The sequence below is a fragment of the Carcharodon carcharias genome, assembly GCF_017639515.1.
Source record: "Carcharodon carcharias isolate sCarCar2 chromosome 27 unlocalized genomic scaffold, sCarCar2.pri SUPER_27_unloc_1, whole genome shotgun sequence".
NCBI classification, from domain to species: domain Eukaryota; kingdom Metazoa; phylum Chordata; class Chondrichthyes; order Lamniformes; family Lamnidae; genus Carcharodon; species Carcharodon carcharias.
In genome coordinates this window covers 301,168-324,532 of record NW_024470624.1, presented here as the reverse complement: position 1 = coordinate 324,532, position 23,365 = coordinate 301,168, and the positions used below count along the sequence as shown (strand labels likewise).

General features: G+C 44.3%; 2 protein-coding genes across 2 annotated transcripts in view; one reads left to right on the top strand and one right to left on the bottom strand.

Annotated features, from left to right (window-relative positions):
- Positions 1-22,871, top strand: part of LOC121273567 (zinc finger protein 420-like) — a 39,151-nt gene extending 16,280 nt beyond the window's left edge. Inside the window, exons 6-9 of the mRNA XM_041180737.1 lie at positions 1,036-1,741; positions 3,170-3,290; positions 13,875-14,018; positions 21,426-22,871. Of these exons, the coding sequence (XP_041036671.1) occupies positions 1,036-1,741; positions 3,170-3,290; positions 13,875-14,018; positions 21,426-22,088 (1,634 nt within the window). The 3' untranslated portion in view covers positions 22,089-22,871. The remainder of the gene's footprint in view (positions 1-1,035; positions 1,742-3,169; positions 3,291-13,874; positions 14,019-21,425) is intronic.
- Positions 17,089-20,635, bottom strand: LOC121273642 (gastrula zinc finger protein XlCGF57.1-like). Its single transcript, XM_041180788.1, has 2 exons — positions 20,560-20,635; positions 17,089-19,559 (listed from the first exon to the last, which is right to left on the bottom strand). Exon 2 carries the CDS (start codon positions 19,220-19,222, stop codon positions 17,435-17,437), a length of 1,788 nt encoding a protein of 595 aa, XP_041036722.1. The 5' UTR covers positions 19,223-19,559; positions 20,560-20,635; the 3' UTR covers positions 17,089-17,434.
- Positions 22,872-23,365: the final 494 nt, after the last annotated feature.

Below are 23,365 nucleotides of genomic sequence, written 5' to 3'. Positions count from 1 at the left end.
TGCTCTGCTTCCACCAACCCTTAGACAGCAAGTTCCAGGTCATGACTGCGTGCTGACTACATTTTCATTATGTTCTTTCATGGGGTCTGGATGTCACTAGTTAGGCCAACATTGTAAATGCCCATCCCTAATTGCCCTTGAGAAGGTGGTGGTGAGAGACCTTGAACCGCTGCAGTCCACGTGGTGGAGGTACACCCAACGTGCTGTTAGGGAAGGATTTCTAGGGTTTTGACCCTGTCGCAGTGAAGGAATGGCTGATATATTTCCTAGTCAGGATGGTGAGTGGCTTGGAGGGGAACTTGCAAGTGGTGGTGGTGGTGTACCCATGCATCTGCTGCCCTTGTCCTACTCGGAGGTAAATAAAGTTCTTCTTCACATTCACCTTGTATCTTAAGCAAGTGATACAGTGCAGTATATGATACATTTTTCATGCTTTAAAATAGACATATATGGTTGACCACCTGCTTGAAGATTTTCAGGTCTCTGTGCCCTGGAGAGGAAGCGGTGAGCATGGATCTATCGATCAGCATGAATCAGGAGAATTGGGAGGGTGTATTTAAGGTACAGCAGAGTGAGAATGGAGGGACAGTGTGTGGGACAAAGATTCACACCTTTTGGGGAGTGACAGAAGAAAGAATGTTCCACATGAACTAGAATTCTCAGTTCCAAAATGTTATCCTGTACTGATTTTTACAAACTCTTTTTTACAGGATATCAAAAGGAGAGGGTTTTCAGACAAAAATTTCAGAGCAAACATCATGTAAAGATCTGACAGTGTCGTTTGATTCATCGGAATGCAAATACTCTTAAGCTTTGAATCTGGAAGGAGAAATGTTTGTCTGTTCTGTCTGCTTTAAAAGATTTTAAACGTTATTGTGACTGGAAAAACACCAAGACACACACACACACCTAAGTGAGAGTGTTCCAGTGCACTGACTGTGAAAAGAGCTTTAGCCAGTTAAACAGCCTGAAAAAAACATCACAGTGCAGAGAGACTGTCCAAGTATTCTGTGTGTGTTCGAGGCTTCAACTGATTGTCAAACCTTGAGATTCAGAAGGACAAGCGCACTATGGAGAAACCATGGCAATGTGGAGACTGTGGGAAGTGCTATCGAATCCCATCTGAACTGGAAATTCATCATCGCATTCACAATGGGGAGAGGCCTTTCACCTATTCCGAATGTGGGAAGGGATTCACTCGGTCATCCCACCTGCTGAAGCACCAGCGGGTTCACACCGGGGAGAGACCATTCACCTGCTCTGAGTGTGGGAAAGGATTCACTGGGTCATCTCACCTGCGGACACACCAGCGAGTTCACACCGGGGAGAGGCCGTTCACCTGTTCTGAGTGTGGGAAGGGATTCACTCAGTCACCCAACCTACTGACACACCAGCGAATTCACACTGGAGAGAGGCCGTTTAGTTGTTCTGTGTGTGGGAGTAAATTCAGTCAGTTATCCAGCCTGCAGACACACCAGCGATTTCACACTGGTGAGAGGCCGTTCACCTGCTCTGAGTGTGGAAAGGGATTCGCTGACACATCGAGTCTGCTGACACACCAGCGACTTCACACTGGGGAGAGGCCATTCATCTGCTCTGATTGTGGGAAAGGATTCACTCAGTTAGCCCACCTGCAGAAACACCAGGGAATTCACACTGGGGAGCGGCCATTCACCTGCTCTGTGTGTGGGAAGGGATTTGTTCATTTATCCAGCCTGCGCAGACACCAGCGAGTTCACAAGTGATTACCGGGGCTGCATTCTGCTGTTATTGCTGCTGTTAATCACATCCAGGACTGAACCATGTTCATTCTGACACTTGGTGAAGTGGGAGTGTCGGAGGGTTTCTTTCTGCTGGATTGGCTGGTCTCACGACTTTGCTTCCAGTGAAGATTTTTGAGCCTGGGAGTGCACATTTCCATTGAATTAATCTGCAACAGCGAAGAAACACATTTGTTTTTTCCTGGATAGTAAATTGTCTTTTTCCTACCACTACAGGTAGATCTGTTCCATTGACTCTACAGCACAGGGCCAGGCCAGTCGGCTCAATTGGTCTCTGTCAATATTTATGCTCCATACGAGCCTCCAACCACCCCTCTTTATCTCCCCCCATCAGCATATCCTTCTATTCTTTTCTCCCTCATGTATGTAACCAGCTTCCCCTTAAATGTATTCATGCTATTCACCTCAACCACTTGCTGTGGTAGTGAGTTCCACGTTCTTACCACTCGCTGGGTAAAAAGGTTTCTCATGAAATCCTTATTGGATTATTGATCCCCTTCATAACCTTAAAGACTTCCATCAGGTCACCCTTCAGTCTTCTCTTTTCTAGAGAAAAGCAGCCCCAGCCTTTCCTGAGGGTTAAATGCTCTCAGTTTTGGTATTATTCTTGTGAATCTTTGTTGCCCCTTCTCCAGTGCCTCTATTTCCTTTTTCTAAATGGATATCACAGATGTTGACAGTACTCCCAGTGGAGTCCATCCATGGTTCGAACAAGTTGAACATAACCTCCCTGCTTTTCAATTCTATCCCTCCAGAGTGGAACCCTATATCTGGGCCCCACACTTAAGGAAAGATGTGAAATTCTTAGAGAGGGTGCAGAGGAGATTTACAAGAATGGCACCAGGGATTAGGGACTTCAGTTGGTTGGAGAGACTGGAGCAGCTGAAATTGTCTCTTTAGATCAAGAGCCATTAGGACAGAGAAGGATGCCATTCAGCCCATCGGGACCATGCTGGCTCTCTATAGAGCAAACCAGTCCCACTGTCCCATGCTATCCCCATATCCCTGAAAGTTTATTTCCCTCAAGTGTCCACCCAATTTCCATTTGAAATCGTTCATCGTCTCCGCTTGCACCACCCACAAATGCAACGAGTTCCAGCTCATTACCATTCGCTGCATAAAACAGTTCTTCCTCACATCCGCCCTGCATCTCCTGCCCAAAATCTTAAATCTGTGTCTCCCTCGTCCTTGTACCATCAGCGAATGGAAACAGCTTTTCTTTGTCCACCTTATCTAAACCTGTCATAATCTTGTACACCTCTATCAAATCTCCCCTCAACCTCCTGTGCTCGAAGGAAACCGACCCCAGCCTGACATCTACAATAAATAACAAATAAATTACGTTAATCTCTGAAATCAAATGGGAATGTTTGATTTCTGTTTTGAAGATATGAGGAAAATATTGTACTGGACAGTAAAGAAATTGGTATAACTCACCGTGGGTGTAGTTCAGTGCAATATAACAATCTGGTTTCCACCTACATTCTAGTGAAAGTCAAGAAAGTGGAGGTGAAATGAATAAGTTGATCACTGTATCTTGGCGAAATTTGTATCCTTTGCCGATGAACTTCTTTTAAAGAAAACCACACCCGGGTCTTCATTCTCTGATTGTTTTATTGATCCGAAAGGCGTAAAAGGGGCCAAACGTCAGCAGAAATCTGGCAGAGCTGAGAACAGATGACTTGCTATGTGGGAACAGGGAGATGAACAGCTCCCAGAGGACAGAGAAAACAAGAGTGCCTTGAATCCTAGACGACACCTGGGTGTCAAGGCTACCATGTTTTCACTGCTTGGCATGGGAATGCTGACTCCCTGTACCGGGGACGGAGCGTGGGAAGCCAATTGTTTGAGAGTTTGACGTGGCTTGGGCAGGTACAGATGGTTCAATGACAGGTTTTGTAATTGGTCTGTTCAAATGTTAGCTCAGCAATGATTGGGTTAAGTCAGTCTCCATAGACTTTGTGATGTAAAAAAGTATCAGAAGGGATTCCCCGAGCACAGAGATTTGTAGAGGTTTTACATATTGCATTGACTGGTGCCATGGCATCTGGGACAGAGCAGGGAGCATTTATGTGGAGATGGTGCTTCTACCCAGAGTGTAATGGTAATGCTGCTGCACTTTGATACTACTGCTCAGACATGAGCATGTGTCAGGCCTTATTTATACTAAATAAAATCTAACCACTGTCACCAATAAGGGTTATCACTGTGAATCATTTCAGAGTTTGGGAAAATTGGATAAAGGGCTAATTGACTCCCTGAACCCCGTTTTCTAACATCGCTGTGTCAAAAATAAAATCTCATCTCTCCCTCTGGCTCCTTTGTCAATTACCTTAGAGGGTCTCAATTTTTCTTAAAGAGCCTGCCAACCCCTCTCACCCACTTTCCCTAAAGTGCAGAAATCTAATCATGAGAAGCCCAGCAGAATAAAATATTTTTACTGAAAAACGTTTATTAATGAAACAGAACATGGTTAAAAAAAACAGAAAATTACTTGAGGATAAAAGACAACCAGAGTAAAAGGATGTGCACATTGTTCTGGACCCAAATGGTTTCTGTTTGGCTCCTCTGTACCCTGTTCCTGTGACTCCTGCTTTGGACACAGGGGCACTGAACCCTGGGGATCGGGTCACCCCCTCCCACACCCGATTGGTGGAGGCCCATTTCCCAGTCAGCCCTCCAGCACCTTCCTGTCTCTCTATTAGTGCGACGCCCATGGCAGTTTCCCAACTGGGGCACAGGCCCCATTATTCTCAGCTAAATTCAGCCTTCAGCTTCGTCGCCTGGCTGTCATTGACACGAGCAATAGAGAATCAGAGAGGTGCTGGAGGCTCAAATGGTAACTCAAAAGTTGTGGCTCTAAACCAACACTTCAACATTTGTCCATCAAATACTTGTTATTTATACTGGGGTTTTTATTATGAGATTTAAGCACCGGAGGCAAAGGGCAGAGGATTTTAAACGGTAACTTTCTGTTACTAATGTTGTATTGTCCAGAGTGTCAGCTGTGGCTCAGTGGATCACACTCCCACCTCTGGGTCAGAAGGTTGTCGTTTCACGTCCCAGCCCAGGGGCCTGAGGCCAAATATCACATCCAAACTTCTGAGTGGCAGCACTGGGAGAGTGCTGCACTGTCAGAACTGCTGTCCTTTGACCCAACGGCCCTGTCTGGTGCTTCAGGTGGATTTAGAACTTCCCGGAGCCACTATTTTGAAGAAGAACAGGGGAGTTAACCCCAGTGTCCGAGCGAAATTTATCAATCACATCACTAAAAACAGATCATCTGATCATGACCACATTGCTAGTTGTGGGATCTTGCTGTGTGTAAATTGGCTGTTGCGTTTCCGAAATTACAACAGTGACTGCATTTCAAAAGTATTTCATTGACTGTAAAGCACTTTGGAATATATTGTGTTCGTGGAAGACATTATATAAATGCAAATTTTTAAATTTTACATTTATATGACATAATCCTGTTATCTGTAACTTAACTGATTTTCGCCATCCCCAACTTGCCATTTAATAAATTCACTTACGGTTCGGACAAGACATTGACTTTTACAACTTCATGTGGGTGATCAGTCTGTAGAAGCGTAACCCTCTCTGGCTCCTTCTTTGACACTAATTTCCTTGGAACTCGGTCTCGGGAATCTTCAGTACTTGGCTAGCAAGGGAGACCTTCAGAACCTCTACTTTTATCTCCAAAGTGACCATTACCTCACATCAGAATTGGACTAGTTGTAAGATGACAATTGCTCAATTTGGTTACCAGATTAATTTAATTGGATCCCCAATTACTTACACTACCTTCTCTCATTATCTTAGACAGGAAGACAATAGTACTATTCAGACAATCCCTTTATCTGATTCTATACAATCCCTTATTCACACAATTTCAAATGTTGAGGCTAATCAGAGCCTGAAGGTCTCTCTTGCTGGTACATTTATCATCATTGCACATTCTTTACATACACAGCAATTAAGGTTTTACATTTTTACAGAAAATGAAATTCAGTCTTTTACTATAATTACTGATTAATAATTGTAACTCAGTTAAGACCCACTACTTATTCAATCATCTATTACCGACTGGTAGCTAATTAATACAGTAATCTTGAATTAACACATTTGGTTAATACAAGATATGTTGGTTCAAAAAGACAATTGCTTGTGAAGACAATGGCTTTCTTTCTCACTGATTTTGATTGCATTGAAAAATGAGCTTTATTCTTGAGCTGGACTTTGACAGAATATGAAATCCTGTAGCTTATCAAAATTAGAAAAGAATGTCTTTGTTTAAACAATTACTGCTAGCTCTGCAGTGTCGAGAAACATTTTGATTTATACAGTGTTAATTTTTAAAATAAAGATCCAGCCTTTACAAAGTAATTATCTCTTACATTGCAAGGTTCATTACTGAATAATCATTTGTTTCATGACTGCCCTTCAATACGAAATCAATATATAGTTAATAAAGTTACAGAATGTGAAATGGCTGCAGCAAGCCACATGTTAGGGTTTAAAATGGCTTCCTTGACCTTGTTACTCATAACAGTGAATATGGTATGTAAGTGATAGAATTTTCAAAGTAAATTTGATTACCCAGGCCTACGTACAGTTTCCTACATTACAACTGTGACTATACTTCAAATGTACTTTGTTGACTGTAAAACATTTTAGGAGGTCCTGTGGTCATGAGAGGTGCTATAGAAATGCAATTTATTTCTAATTGTCCGCATACTTGGATATTTAAGCTCAGTCCCCTCATCAAAATCATTGATAAAGATTGAGTTTAATTTTGTGTAATAACCCTGTCTTTGACACCGTTTTGAATACTCTGTGAAAATCAAAACACAGTTATATACTGAATTATTTGTATGAAAACACAGCAAATTGTTGTGATGTGGAATGCACTGCCTGAAAATGGTGCAAGGAGCAGATTTGAATCTATCTTTGAAAAGGGAACAGGACAGATCCTTGAAAGAAAAAACAATAGGACAATAGGATGAATTGGATAGCTCTTTCAAAGAGCCAGCATGGGCACAATGGGCCAACTAGCCTCCTTCTGTGTTCTATGAGCCTCGTGTGCAATTAAAGTAATGACCTGGAACCCACTTCCTATGAATGTGGTAGAAGCAAAGATGATGGAATGTTTTTGAAACGAGATTGGATGGGCACTTGAGAGAAATAAACCTCCAGGGATACGGGGATAGAATGGGGCAATGAGACTGACTGATTTGCTCTACACGGAGCCAGCATGGAGTCAATGGACTGAATGGCCCCATTCCCTACCCTAATGACTCTATGATCTACAGAGTGAAATTTCAGTTGCTCCAGTCTCTCCATTAACTAAACCCCTCATTCCTGGTGCCATTCTCATAAATCCTCTCTCCAGTCTCCCTAAGAACTTCATATCTTTCTTAAATTGTGGGGCCCAGATATAGGGTTCCATTCTAGAGGGAAAGATAGATTTGAAAAGCAGGGAGGTTATGTTCAACTTGCTCCGAACCATGATTAGCCTACGCTGGGAGTACTGTCAACATTTGTGATCTCCATTTAGAAAGAGGAAATATAGGCACTGGAGAAGGGGCAACAAAGATTCACAAGAATAATATCAGAACTGAGAGCATTTAACCCTTAGGAGAGGCTGGGCTGCTTGAATACATTTAAGGGGAAGTTAGATACACACTTGAGGGAGAAAGGAATAGACAAATATGCTGATGGGGCTGGGGGAGATGAAGAGGGATGGGTGATGTTTCATGTGGAAGAGAAGTACTGACATAGACCAACTGAGCTGACTGGCCTGGCCCTGTGCTGTAGACTCAATGGAACAGAGACAAATGTATTTCTTTTAGATCTACCTGTCATGGTAGAAACACGCTGGTGTCTCAGCCGGGTGCATGAATGGCTGAATCCCTTCCCAAACTCAGATCAGGTGAACAGTCCTTCCTCATTGTGAATTCGATGATCAGTTGCAGCCTCATCCATGGGTAATTAGATCCTGACAATTTCCACTTGCTTTCAGCCATTTCTCACAAAAGCTACTCAGATTGTAGGCTTCTGAAATTTTACTTTCCTATAAATTTCAAACTTCAGTATTAGACCAGCTTTCTCTGTTATCATGTTCTAATCCTGACAGCCTTAGGGTGGAGTCAATCATTATTTTTGTAGAGATTTAGTCACAGAGTGAAACATTACAGGTATATTCCTCCTGACTCCACACTATGTCTGTCAGTCTCTATTCATGTGTACTCATGTAAATATCCACTTAATCTGAATAGATACAGTTAACACCCACAATCAGAATATCTAAAAATTCTCTAATCAGTGTGACTGCCATGGTGTCTCAGCAGCTCCGATGAACAAGTGAATCCCTTCCCACACACACAGCAGGTGAATGGCCTCTCCCCAGTGTGAACTCGCTGGTGTGTCTGCAGGTGCACTGAGTAAATCCCTTCCCACACTCAGAGCAGGTGAATGGCTTCTCCCCGGTGTGAACTCGCTTGTGTCTCTGCAAGTTGGATGAATCAAATCAGTGAATCGCTTCCCACATGCAGAGCAGCAGAATGGCTTCTCTCCATTGTGAACTTGCTGGTGTATCTGCAGTAGGGATGACTGAGTGATTCCCTTTCCACAGTCAGAGCAGGTGAACAGCCTCTTTCCATTGTGAACTCTCTGGTGTGTCTTTAGGTGGGATGACTGAGTGAATCCCTTCCCACACTCAGAGCAGGTGAATGGCCTCTCTGCGCTGTGGACTCGCTGGTGTAGCTTCAGGTTGGATGACTTAATAAATCCCTTCCCACACACAAAGCAGGTGAACGGCCTTTCCCCAGTGTGTATGTGTCGATGAGTTTCCAGATCTGATGGGGCTTTGAATCCCATCCCACAGACCCCACGTTTCCACCGTTTCTCCATGGTGGGTGCCCTTGTGACTATTGAGGTTTGAAGATCAGTAGAAGCCTCATCCACACACAGAACACATGTACAGTCTCTCCCTGCTGTGAATGGTGCGATTTATTTTGGGCTGTGTAACTGATTAAAGCTCTTTCCGCAATTAGTGCACTGGAACCCACTCACTCAGATGTCTGCATCTTAGTGCTTTTCCAGTCACACTGATGTTTAAAATCTTTTGATGCGGACAGAACAGGGAAACATTTCTCCTTCTATATTCAAAGACCAATGATATTCGGGTCCTGGTGACTCGACTGGCTCTGTCAGATCCTGACGTGATGTTTGGTTTGAGATTTCTGTCTGTAAATTCTCCTCTTCTATTAACCTGTAAAAGGAGTTTACAAAAGTCAGTGCAGGGTAGAAATTCAGAACAGACAATTTGAGTTTTTCTGGAACATTATTTTCTCTCTCATTCCCCAGAAGTTGTAAGTCTCCATCCCACACACTATCCCTCTGTTCTCACTCTGTGTACCTGATATTCACCCTCCCAATTGTCCTGAAGATGCCGGTTTATGCTGATCGACAGATCCATGCTCAGCACTTGCTGTCCTGCACACAGGGACCCTAAACTCTTCATGCAGGCTGCTTGCCATATACAAAAACAGAATTACCTGGAAAAACTCAGCAGGTCTGGCAGCATCGGCGGAGAAGAAGAGAGTTGACGTTTCGAGTCCTCATGACCCTTCGACAGAACTTGAGTTCGAGTCCAGGAAAGAGCTGAAATATAAGCTGGTTTAAGGTGTGTGTGTGGGGGGCGGAGAGATAGAGAGACAGAGAGGTGGAGGGGGTTGGTGTGGTTGTAGCGACAAACAAGCAGTGATAGAAGCAGATCATCAAAAGATGTCAACAACAATAGTACAATAGAACACATAGGTGTTAAAGTTATATTTCAGCTCTTTCCTGGACTCGAACTCAAGTTCTGTCGAAGGGTCATGAGGACTCGAAACGTCAACTCTTTTCTTCTCCGCCGATGCTGCCAGACCTGCTGAGTTTTTCCAGGTAATTCTGTTTTTGTTTTGGTGTTAAAGTTAAAGTTGGTGATATTATCTAAACGAATGTGCTAATTAAGAATGGATGGTAGGGCACTCAAGGTATAGCTCTAGTGGGTTTTTTTTTATATAATGGAAATAGGTGGGAAAAGGAAAATCTTTATAATTTATTGGGAAAAAAAAAGAAGGGGGAAACAGAAAGGGGGTGGGGATGGGGGAGGGGACTCACGACCTAAAGTTGTTGAATTCAATATTCAGTCCGGAAGGCTGTAAAGTCCCTAGTCGGAAGATGAGGTGTTGTTCCTCCAGTTTGCGTTGGGCTTCACTGGAACAATGCAGCAAGCCAAGGACAGACATGTGGGCAAGAGAGCAGGGTGGAGTGTTAAAATGGCAAGCGACAGGGAGGTTTGGGTCATTCTTGCGGACAGACCGCAGGTGTTCTGCAAAGCGGTCGCCCAGTTTACGTTTGGTCTCTCCAATGTAGAGGAGACCTCTACATTGGAGAGACCAAACGTAAACTGGGCGACCGCTTTGCAGAACACCTGCGGTCTGTCCGCAAGAATGACCCAAACCTCCCTGTCGCTTGCCATTTTAACACTCCACCCTGCTCTCTTGCCCACATGTCTGTCGTTGGCTTGCTGCATTGTTCCAGTGAAGCCCAACGCAAACTGGAGGAACAACACCTCATCTTCCGACTAGGGACTTTACAGCCTTCCGGACTGAATATTGAATTCAACAACTTTAGGTCGTGAGTCCCCTCCCCCATCCCCACCCCCTTTCTGTTTCCCCCTTCTTTTTTTTTCCCAATAAATTATAAAGATTTTCCTTTTCCCACCTATTTCCATTATATAAAAAAAAACCCACTAGAGCTATACCTTGAGTGCCCTACCATCCATTCTTAATTAGCACATTCGTTTAGATAATATCACCAACTTTAACTTTAACACCTATGTGTTCTATTGTACTATTGTTGTTGACATCTTTTGATGATCTGCTTCTATCACTGCTTGTTTGTCGCTACAACCACACCAACCCCCTCCACCTCTCTGTCTCTCTATCTCTCCGCCCCCCACACACACACCTTAAACCAGCTTATATTTCAGCTCTTTCCTGGACTCGAACTCAAGTTCTGTCGAAGGGTCATGAGGACTCGAAACGTCAACTCTTTTCTTCTCCGCCGATGCTGCCAGACCTGCTGAGTTTTTCCAGGTAATTCTGTTTTTGTTTTGGATTTCCAGCATCCGCAGTTTTTTTGTTTTTATATCTGCTTGCCATATATCTGTCCATGTTACTGGACTAAGATTGTGTGAAATATTCAGTAATGTCAGACTTATTAGAGATATGGTGGTGGGGAGAGTGAGGGAGAATTTTATTCAGGGAGCGAGTGCACATCACCGACAACATCACGAGACCTAGAAATTCAGAACAGACAATTCTAGTTACTATGATCCCTGTGACTTGAAATATAGAATATATATATACATATGTGTGTGTGTATATACAAATATATATGTGTGTGTGTATATATATGTGTGTATATATATGTGTGTGTGTATATATATATATGTTACATCGCTACAATGCTATGGGACGAGTAATATTATCTCATGTTTATCACAAACCCAGAAATAATTTGGTTTCCGCGACCTCGTCTGGTCGAACAGGGATTGACGAATGGAGAGAGATGAGAGACCGCAGGCCAGGCGCACAGACACGGGAGCCCCGCCCCCTCCCATTGTTCCCCCTCCCCCTCCAACTCCTCGAGCCAAAGTTTCCAGGAAACCGGCTGACGGCTCCGGCCAGAGCGAGAAGCCGCTCACAGAACTCGGGGAAGGGGAAACCGCGCATGTGCGGAGGAGAGCCCGCCCCTTCCCGTCATGCTGAGAGATTGACCAATGGGAAGAATTGGAGGACCGGAAGGACACTGGTCCTCCAGCCAATCAGAGCGTCGGCTTCATGTGAATGAACATTGAGCTTCACACAGACCAAAACTTCCACAAAAGCTGAAGTAGATTTATTTTATCCGGGACAGTAAATAGTGTTTTTCCTACCACGACAGGTAGATCTAAAATAAATACATTTGTCTCTGTTCCATTGAGTCTACAGCACAGGGCCAGGCCAGTCGGCTCAATTGGTCTATGTCAATATTTATGCTCCACATGAACCTCCACTCACCCCTCTTCATCTCCCCCTATCAGCATATCCTTCTTTTTCTTTCTCCCTCATGTATGTATCCAGCTTCCCCTTAAATGTATTCATGCTGTTCACCTCATTCACTCGCTGTGGGAGCGAGTTCCACACTCTCACCATTCACTGGGTAAAGAGATTTCTCATGAAATCCTTATTGGATTATTGAACCCCTTCATCATCTTAAAGACTTCCATCAGGTCTTCTCTTTTCTAGAGAAAAGCAGCCCCAGCCTTTCCTGAGGGTTAAATACTCTGGTATTATTTCTGGTATTATTCTTGTGAATCTTTGTTGCCCCTTCTCCAGTGCCTCTATTTCCTTTTTCTAAATGGATATCACAGATGTTGACAGTACTCCCAGTGGAGTCTAATCATGGTTCGAAACAAGTTGAACATAACCTCAATGCTTTTCAATTCTGTCCCTCGAGAATGAAACCCTATTTCTGGGCCCCACACTTTAGGAAAATGTGAAGTTCTTATAGAGGATGCAGAGGAGATTTACAAGAATGGCACCAGGGATGAGGGAATTCAGTTCGTTGGAGAGACTGGAGCAGCTGAAATTGTTCTTTTTAGATCACAGACTCAGTGGGGAAGAGAAGTTCATCGTGTCCATGCCGGCTCACTTCAGAGCAAACCGGTCAGACTCATTGCCTCGTTTTATCCCTGTTGCCCTGAAAATTTATTTTCCTCAACTGTTCATCCAGTTTCCTTTTGAAACCATTCATTGTCTCTGCTTCCACCCACCTCGCAGACAGCGAGTTCCAGGTCATTACCACTCATGGTGTAAAAATACTCTTCCTCAAATCCCTCCTGCCATATCTTTTCATTTTCATTCTTTCATGGGGTGTGGGTGTCATTGGCTGGGTCAGCATTTATTGCCCACCCCTAATTGCCCTTGAGAAGGTGGTGTTGAGCTGCATTCTTGAACCACTGCAGTCCATGTGGTGTAGGTACACCCACAGTGCTGTTGGGGAGGAATTCCAGGATTTAACCCAGCGATAGTGAAGATATACCCACAGTGATGTAGATATATCTCCTGTACCAAACTTTAAATCTGTGTCCGCCTCGTCCTTGTACCATCAGTGACTGAGAACAGCTTTTCTTTGTCCACCTTTTCTAAACCTGTCATAATCTTGTACACCTCTATCAAATCTCCCCTCAACCTCCTTTGCTCCAAGGAGAACAACCCCAGTTTCTCCAGCCTAACCTTGTGGTTAAAATCCCTCATCCCTGGAGCCATTCTGGTAAATCTCCTCTCCACCCTCTCAGGGGCCCTCATACCCTTCCTAAAGTGTGGTGACCAGAACTGGACTCAATATTCTAGTTGTGGCCTAACCAGAGCTTTATAAAGGTTCAGCAAAACCTCCCTGCTCTTGTTCTCAACCCCCCCTATTTCTGAAGCCCAAGATCTCATGTGCTTTGCAAATCCCTCTCTCACTCTGTCCTGCCACCTTTAATGACCTCTGCACTTGAACCCCCAGGTCCCTCTGTCCCTGCTTACTCTTTAGAACTGTTCTATTTACATCTATATTTCCTCTCCGTATCCCCTCTGCCAAATCACATCATCTCACAATTCTCTGTATGAAATTCCATCTGCCACTTCAGAGAATGTTAAGGGGAGATTTAAGTGTTAAACTAAACATTCAGAGAAGAGGAGGCACTGCTTCCTTTAATATTTTACCCACAATTGAAGATGATCCCCTCCCTTTCAATGTATATGAGGCTCACAGAGCATATAAGGAGGCCATTCTGCCCATCAAAAATAACTTTTAGTTTGGGGATTGAAATGTAGCTTGATGGAAACTCTGGGTTGAGAAACTGTCGAACACAACTCTGATGGAAATATAAATCAAACAAGCCTGGGCTAATTACAGTTAAAATGTGACCTTTGTTTATTCAGTAAGGTCAGCGTTGATTAAACAATGGATGATCCATTGTGGATTTTTCTTTTTATTTTCTCACTGAAGGCAGTTTCAATCAGCAGCCTGCGGGCAGCTTGGTCAATCAGCAGGAAGTGTGGGACCAGGAGCTGTGAACCGGCTGTGGGACGAGAAGCCAAGAGGGTCATTAGGAACCAGTGTGTCCTCATGTTTAAATCCCTCAGCAAGAAGGTAGTGAAACTTCTGCTTGAACTGAGAAGTCCACAGCTTTGAGGCCTTAAAGGAAAGTTGCAGTGTTTCTTAGCCTAAAGCTGATGGAAGGACCGCCATAAAGTCTTGGAGCTTGGAGAATAGCTGGAATACTGAGAAGAATTAAAGTGAAAACAAAAACAGAAACAGAAATACTTGGAAAAACTCAGCAGGTCTGGCAGCATCGGCGGAGGAGAGCACAGTTGACATTTCGAGTCCTCATGACCCCTCAACAGAACTAAGTAAAAATAGGAAAGGGGTGAAATTTTACGATTTACTATAATTTATATTTACTATAATTTAATATTTACTATAATTTTTCCTATTTTTACTTAGTTCTGTTGAGGGGTCATGAGGACTCGAAATGTCAACTGTGCTCTCCTCCGCCGATGCTGCCAGACCTACTGAGTTTTTCCAGATATTTCTGTTTCTGTTTTTGTTTTGGATTTCCAACATCCACAGTTTTTTTGCTTTTATCTCAGAATTAAAATGAATTCTGGAGAGCTTTGACATCCCTTTGGGATGGTCCCAGGAACAGAAGCGAATGAACCTTCAAGATTCCATTAAGTATAAGTTCTCTTGTGGAGAAGTTAAAAAGTAGAACTGGGTTTAAAGCATAAATCCTTATAAACTATAGCATTAAGTTTGTAGTGCTGGTTTTTAATATTCTTTTGTTTTATATATATATATATATATATACAGTAAATTTTGGTTTTGTTTGAAAATGTGGAACCTTGTGGTGTAATTCTTTTAGTTATCAATGGGTGTTCGAAGTTCTCTTTAAACGTTAATGGTCCTGACTGGGATTGTAACAATCAGCACAAACAATATTTCAAAACAAACCAAAGAGGACAAAATGTGATTTTCCTTATTTTGCACAAAGCATTATTACATTTTAAGACATCCCGCTTCTAAGATCCCCAGTAATTTCTTAGTTTGAGCACTTTTTTTTATGAAACAATCTGATAATTGATGACTAAAAATGGAACGAATTGTCGTCCCTTCGAAAGCAGGACTATCGTCCAGCACAGAGGGATTTCTCCCATAGACCAATCGAAAGGGACTTTTCCCTCCAACAATCTGAAGTGAATTCTTTACATGAATCATTCATGTCAGTGCAGTCGTCAACTTGCTGTTTGGCTGATCAGCTAAGATTTTCTGCAAAATTTCATTGATCACAGCGTGATTCCTTTCACAGAGTCCATTGCTGAAAGGACTTTCAGCTGCGGTGTTCATGACCATAATGTTCATGTTTTCACACGTCTCTAAACTCGTCATTAGCAAATTTCCCCTCCATTATCAGCCAGAAACTTAGCTGGTGCCCCAGGTCCAGTCCCTATCCATTTCTCCATGACTTGGTCCATAACCTCCCTTTTGTCCTTGCCATGTATTATTGGAGAAAGAGTAAATCAGTTACCATGTCTATAAAGTGTAGAATGAAAATATTTCTGACTTTGTCCCATCCCTTTAGACCCATGGCAACTACCTGGTTAAAGTCACGTGCCAAGGGAAGGTTTACAATCGGATGTGACAGCGTCCTCCCATACTTTTTACGCATTTCACACTTTGCTCTAATCTCCTCTATGAGCCTCGTATACTCTTCACCAACCACCCCTGCATCTTTTAGCAGGATTTGTTACCTTTGACAGGAAGGATGAGCAAATTGTCTGTTTAGTTTTAAAATAATTTGTTTTTTTCTCTCTGATTCTTATCGTTGATACCATTAATCCTTCTCAAACACTCTGATGAGAAACATCAGGTATTGTTAAGGGGAGACGATAATGTCCTGACTGAGTAAACTGCAGATCCACTGACTTTACAAAAACAGTTGCCTTATCTTGCTCCATGTCCAGTTGCATTTGTGCCTTTTTTGTGGAAGGTTTACTCAACAGTAAGGGTGCCTCACTGGAGAGTACACCAGTCCTGATAAAGTGGCTGACCAGCTATTTTGCAAAAATCCCCACTCTTTTTAGTGACGTCAATGTGTTTACATCACCAAAGACAAGGCGAACTTTCATACTCCTTGTGTCAATCCTCATTACGAGGTGAATCTGGATAACATTTTCACCAACTGATCCACATGCTGATGAGGAGCAGGAACTGTCTAACATAGCACAGTTAAATGAGTCTGTGATGAACACAATCATCACTGGACCAAAGCTCCTTGTGACTAGTACAATTCCTTCAGAGTGATCATCATCATCATCTTCAGCCTCAGAATTCTCTGTATCATGTGTCACTTCGAAGACCCGATTTTCCACTTTGGGCAGTTCATCACATAATGATATTCTGAGTCAGACCTGAAACACCTGTTAATTATTCCTTGATCATTCCTGGGGTTCATTCACCTATTAGTGCTGTTCCAATCCTGTCTCTAGTGATATCCAGATCTGCTAAAGATGTTTTTACCCTCATTTGAAACCTGTCAAAGTCCATCTATGCTTCATAGGCATCCAGTAGATCATCTTTCTTGTAAATCTCATCAATGAACCTGAATAGAAGATCCAAACCTCCTTCAGTGATGGGCATCCAGCTCACTAAATACTTTGCTTCTGATTTTACTTTTGTTGGGAAGTGACAATGCCAATACCAAACCTTGTTTCTCCTTGGTAGGGACATAACCCATGTCTACATCTCCACTTCATTCTTCCACTGGGCGTGTGGCTCAGACTCCGAGAACATCAGCGGGTAATCAGACCCTGACAATTTCCATAATATAAAAGCAAATTACTGCAGATGCTGGAAATCTGACACAAAAACAGAAAGGGTTGGAAAAACTCAACAGGTCAAGTAGCATCTGTGGAAAGAGAAACAGAGTTAACGTTTCGAGTCCACATGAGCCTTCTTCAGAGAACTGCCCTGACAATTTCCACTTGTTTTCAGCCACTTCTCACAAAAGCTACTCGCATTGTAAGCTTCTGTCTGAAATCTTATTTTCCTTCAGTTTCCAACCTCCAACATTAGACAAGCATTCTCTGTTACCATGTTGTAATCCTGACAGCCTGATGGTGAAGGAAGAAACTGGAGCCAGTCTTTGCTTTGTACAGATTTATTCACAGTGTGATACATTACAGGTATATAACCTCCTGAATACACCCCACTATGTGTCAGTAACTCTTTCGAGTACAAACACTTTTCCATCTGTTTCCAGATGAAGTTATATTGTTTCATAGTTTGCCATTGTGAGATTTGAACTCTTGATCTTGGGGTTACAAGCTCAGTACCATAACCACTTGGCTATTTAGGCCAAGCCCACTATGTAACAGTAGTGTCTCTTTATACGTGCTCAAGTAACCATCCAATAAATGCCCTGCACCTGTATATATTTTACCTCAATTGACACAATTAACTCCCACAGACCGAGCAGGTTGGTTAACCGAGTGAATCCCTTCCTCCAATCAGAGCAGGCAAACAGCCTCGCCCCGGTGTGACCCTGTTGATGTGTCAGCAGGTAGGATGGAAGACCGAATCCCTTCCCACACATGGAGCAAGTGAAGGGTCTCTCTCCAGTGTGAACTTGCCAGTGTGTCTGCAGATGGGACGACTGAGTGAATCCTTCCCACATCGAGAGCGGGTGAATGGTCTTTTCCAGTGTGAACTTGTTGGTGTGTCAGCAGGTGGGATAACTGAGCGAATCCCTTCCCACACACAGAGCAGGTGAATGGCCTCTCCCCGGTGTGAACTACCTGGTGTGCCACTAGGTGGGATGACTGAGTGAATCCCTTCCCGCACTCAGTGCAGGTGAACGGTCTCTCCCTGGTGTGAACTACCTGGTGTGTCACTAGGTGCGCAGACTGAGTGAATCCCTTCCCGCACTCAGAGCAGGTGAACGGCCTCTCCACGGTGTGAACTACCTGGTGTGCCACTAGGTGGGATGACTGAGTGAATCCCTTCCCACACTCAGAGCAGGTGAACGGCCTCTCCCCGGTGTGAACGACCTGGTGTGCCACTAGGTGGGATGACTGAGTGAATCCCTTCCCACACACAGAGCAGGTGAATGGCTTCTCCCTGGTGTGAGTTACCTGGTGTGCCACTAGGTGCGTAGACTGAGTGAATGCCTTCCCACACTCAGAGCAGGTGAAAGGCCTCTCTTTGGTGTGAGCAACCTGGTGTGCCACTAGGTGGGATGATTGAGTGAATCCCTTCCCACACACAGAGCAGGTGAAAGGCCTCTCCCTGGTGTGAACTACCTGGTGTGCCACTAGGTGCGCAGACTGAGTGAATCCCTTCCCACACTCAGAGCAGGTGAATGGCCTCTCCTTGGTGTGAACTACCTGGTGTGCCACTAGGTGGGATGAATGAGTGAATCCCTTCCCACACTCGGAGCAGGTGAATGGCTTCTCCCTGGTGTGAACTGCCTGGTGTGCCACTAGGTGGGATGACTGAGTGAATCCCTTCCCACACTCAGAGCAGATGAATGGCTTCTCCCTGGTGTGAACTACCTGATGTGCCACTAAGTGGGATGACTGAGTGAATCCCTTGCCACAAACAGAGCAGGTGAACGGCCTCTCCTCAGTGTGAACTACCTGGTGTGCCACTAGGTGCACAGACTGAGTAAATCCCTTCCCACACTCAGAGCAGGAGAATGGCCTCTCTCTGGTGTGAGCGACTTGGTGTGTCACTAGGTGGGATGACTGAGTGAATCCCTTCCCGCACACAGAACAGGTGAACAGCCTCTCCCCAGTGTGAACTACCTGGTGTGCCAGTAGGTGGGATGACTGAGTGAATTCTTTCCCACACTCAGAGCAGGTGAATGGCTTCTCCCTGGTGTGAACTACCTGGTGTGCCACTAGGTGGGACGAATGAGTGAATCCTTTCCCACACACAGAGCAGGTGAGCAGCCTCTCCCTGGTGTGAGCTATCTGGTGTGCCAGTAAGTGTAGTGGCTTACTGAATCCCTTCCCACACACAGAGCAGGTGAGTGGCCTCTCCCTAGTGTGAGCTATCTGGTGTGCCACTAGGTGGGATGACTGAGTGAATCCTCTCCCACACACAGAGCAGGTGAGTGGCCTCTCCCTGGTGTGAGCAATCTGGTGTGCCACTAGATGTGAGGAATGAGTGAATCCCTTCCCACACACAGGGCAGGTGAATGGCCTCTCCCCGGTGTGAATGTGTCGATGAGTTTCTAGCATAGATGTGGTTTGGAATCCCTTCCCACCGTCCCCACTTTTCCACAGTTTCTCCATGGTGCGAGTGTCCTCGTGTATCTCCACGTCTGTTGATCAATTGGTGCCTTGTCCACACACAGAACACATGGGTGGTGTCTCCCCGTTGTGAACGGTGTGATGGTTTTTCAGTCTGTGTAACTGCTTAAAGCTCTTTCCACACTCGGGTGTGCTTGTCTTCGTGCTCTTCCAATCACACCAATGTTTCAAATCTTTCCCCACAGTCAGAACAGACAAACGTTTCTCCACATTCAAAGGTCAATTATATTCAGGTCCTGATGAATTGAATGACACTGTGAGATCTTGATGTGATTTTTGGTTTGAGATTTCTGTCCGCAATTCCTCCCCCTCTAATATCCTGCAAAAGGGGTTTACAAAAGTCATCACTGTCAGTACAGGATAGAAATTCAGAATAGACAATTCTAGTTTCTATGAAACATTCTTTCCTCTCCTGTTCCCCAAAACCTGTAAATCTCTGACCCACACACTCTCCCTCCAATCTCACTCTGCTGTATGTAATATACAACCTCCCAATTCTCCTGAAGGTGCAAATTCATCCCAATTGACATATCCATGTTCAGCATTGTCAGTCCAGCAAACAGAGCTGTGAGCCATATACATGTACAAATTACAGGAGGACAAATGTTGTAATATAATATATGTATTGCATGATTAGAGGTATGGGGGATGCAAAAAAGAACTGTATTTAGGAGTGAGTGATCATCACCTGGAATTCAATGTGTCTGAGGATGGTGGAACTGAACATGATCATTGATTTCAGAATGAAATTCGAAGGACACTTGATGGAAATATACTTGCAGGGGAATGGGGATATAGAAGGGGATTGGGACTGACTGGATACCTCTACAGAGTCAGCATGGATTTGAGTTGCCGAATGGACTCCTTCTGTGTCGTTATGACCCTACGAAGGGAAGTATATATACAGCTGCAGTCCTATACTACAAGTCTGGAAAGGATAATAAATGAATTTAATTACAGGATGACAAATAATATATCTAAACTGTTCTCTATCACAACATTAGACATTTCTCTGTCCTATATTAATTTACTGGCCCCTTAAATGTCAGCCATCTCCTGGGGAAACCACCCCTTCAATTGTGAACTTTAGGAAAGAGACCATCCTTTTAGCCAAACAAATAAATGTGTTAAGCTGAGGGAGCAAAGGATGTCAATGTCTTTAAGAGAGAGAGAGAGAGAGAGAGGCCTGGGCCAACCTTTCCAGAGTCTGCACCTTCCCTGGATTCACTTCCTTTCCCTTCAGTTCCTGCAAGTCAACAATTTACCCCCAGAATGAGAAAAGAAATGGAAAGGGGGAGAAAAGAAAGTGTTTTACTCACAGATGTTGGACACAGGAGGAAGTTTTAGTCTGTATGAAGCTCAATCTTCAGTCACAAATCCCGCTCTCTGACTGGCTGGAGGACCAGTGTCCTTCCGGTCCTCCAACTCTTCCCATTGATCAAACCCTCAGCATAAAGGGAAGGGGCGGGCTCTCCCCCGTACATGCGCAACTTCCCCTCTCCCGAGCTCCGTGCGGCCTGTCGCACTGGTCGGAGCCGTCAGCCGGTTGCTTGGAAACCTTGGCTCGAGGAGGGGGTGGGGGAACAATGGGTGGGGGCGGGGCTCTCGTGTCCGCGCGCCTGGCCTGCAGACTGGAACCCGAGGACGTCACCGCGGATTGAGCTTCACACAGACTAAAACCTCCTCCTGTGTCCAACATCTGTGAGTAAAACACTTTCTTTTCTCCCCTTTTCCATTTCTTTTCTCATTCTGGGGGGAAATTGTTGACTTGCAGGAACTTAATTCAACTGTTCTGATTTTCTATAACGGACTGACAGTGATGACTTTTGTAAACTCCTTTTACAGAACATTAGAAGTGGAGGATTTGCAGACAGAAATCTCAAATCAAATGTCACATCAAGATCTGACAGAGTCACTCAATTCATCAGGAGCTGAATGTCAATGGCCTTTGAATCTAGAAGGAGAAATGTTTGTCTGTTCATTCTGCTTCAGACAGTCTTGAAATCAGTGTTATTGGAAATGCACTGAGACAGACACATCCGAGTGAGAGTGTTCCAGTGCACTGACTGAGGAAAGAGCTTTAACCAGTTACGCGGCCTGATAAAACATCACGGGAGGGACTGTATTGTGTATGTGTTGTGTGTGTGGACTGCTCAGCTGATCATTGAATCTGGGGTGACCTAAGGACACCCACACTATGGAGAAACTGTGGAAATGTGGTGACTGTGGGAAGGGATTCATATCGCCATCAAAGCTGGAAATTCATCGACGCAGCCACACTGGAGAGAGGCCGTTCACCTGCTCCATGTGTGGGAAGGGATTCACTCATTCATCCCACCTGATGAGACACCAGCGAGTTCACACCGGGGAGAGACCATTCACCTGCTCTGACTGTGGGAAGGGATTCACTCAGTCGTCCCACTTGCGGATACACCAGCGAATTCACACCAGGGAGAGTCTGTTCATCTGCACCATGTGTGGGAAACGATTCACTCAGTCATCGAGCCTGCTGAGACACCATGTCACTCACACTGATGAGAGACCCTTTAAATGTTCTGACTGTGGGAGTAGGTTCAAAAGCTCTCGGGAACTGATGTTCCACCAGCGTTTTCACACTGAGGAGAGACTGTTCAGCTGCTCTCACTGCACGAAGAAGTTTAGAAGTTCATCCAACCTGCAGGAACACCAGCGAGTTCACACCAGGGAGAGGCCGTTCACCTGCTCTGAGTGTGGGAAAGGCTTCATTCAGTTGTCCAAACTGCAGATGCACCAGCGAGTTCACACTGGGGAGAGGCCATTCACCTGCTCCAGTGTGGGAAGAGATTTGCTTATTTATCCAGCCTGCTGAGATACCAGCGAGCTTACAGTGGGGAGAGGCTATTCATCTGCTCGGAGTGTGGGAAGGGATTCAGTCATTCATCTGGTCTGTGGACAAATTAGCAAGTTCACACTCGGGAAAGGCCATTAACCAGCTCTGACTGTGGAAAGGGATTCAGTCATTCAGCACATCTGTGGATACATCAGCGAGTTCATACTGGAGAGAGGCCGTTCACCTGCACCGTGTGTATGCAGCAATTCCCTCAGTCACCCAGCCTGCTGACACACCATGACGCTCACATCAATGAGAGACCCTTTAAATGTGCTGACTGTATCTGGGCTCCAAACTTTAGGAAAGATGTTAAGTTCTTTGATTGGGTGCAGAGATTTACGACAATGGCACCAGGAATGAGGGACTTCAGTTAGTTGGATAGACTGGAACAGCTGAATTTTCTGTCTTTGAATCATGGAGTCATTAAGATATACAAAGAGACTATTCAGCCCATCAATTCCATGCTGGCTCTCTGTAATACAATCCAGTCAGTTTCATTCCCCTGTTCAATCACTGAATCACTGAAAGTTTATTTCCCTCAAGTGTCCATCCAATTGTCTTTTGAAATTGTTCATCATCTCTGCTTCCCACCCTGCCCCTTGTAGACAGCGAGTTCCAGGTCATTAGCATTGGCTGTGTAAAAATATTCCTCCTCACATCCCCCCTGCATCTCCTTAAATCTGTGTCCCCCTTGTCCTTGTACCGTCAGCGAATGGGAACAGCTTTTCTTTGTCCACCTTATCTAAACCTGTCATAATCTTGTACACCTCTATCAAATCTCCCCTCAACCTCCCAAATTCAAGGAAAACAACCTCAGCCTGACGCCTAAAATAAATAAAACAATATGTTAATGCCTGAAATCAATTGGGAATGTTTGATTTCTGTTTTAAAGATATGATGAATATATTGTATTGGACAGTAAAGGAATTGGAGTAACTCACCCGGGTGATCAGTGGAATGTATCAATCTGGTATCCACCTACATTCTAGTGAAAGCCAGAGAGGTGTGGATGAGATGAATAAGTTGATAGATTTCTCTTGGAGATATTTACATCCTTACCTATGAATTTTGTTTTAAAGAAAACCACATTTGACAGTCTGGCCACCACCTGAAATATCAGGACGATAACAGGGAGAGATAAGCAAAGACAGACACTCACTTTGATCTTTTGATAAGCGCACCTGAAAGTTCAGAATATGTGGCCTGACATTGGGATACCGGTGTGAATGTGCAGATGTGATTTGTTACATGTGAAG

Excerpts from the sequence above, each read along its gene's own strand:
- LOC121273642 (XM_041180788.1), bottom strand. The coding sequence starts at position 19,222 with ATGGAGAAACTGTGGAAAAGTGGGGACGGTGGGAAGGGATTCCAAACC.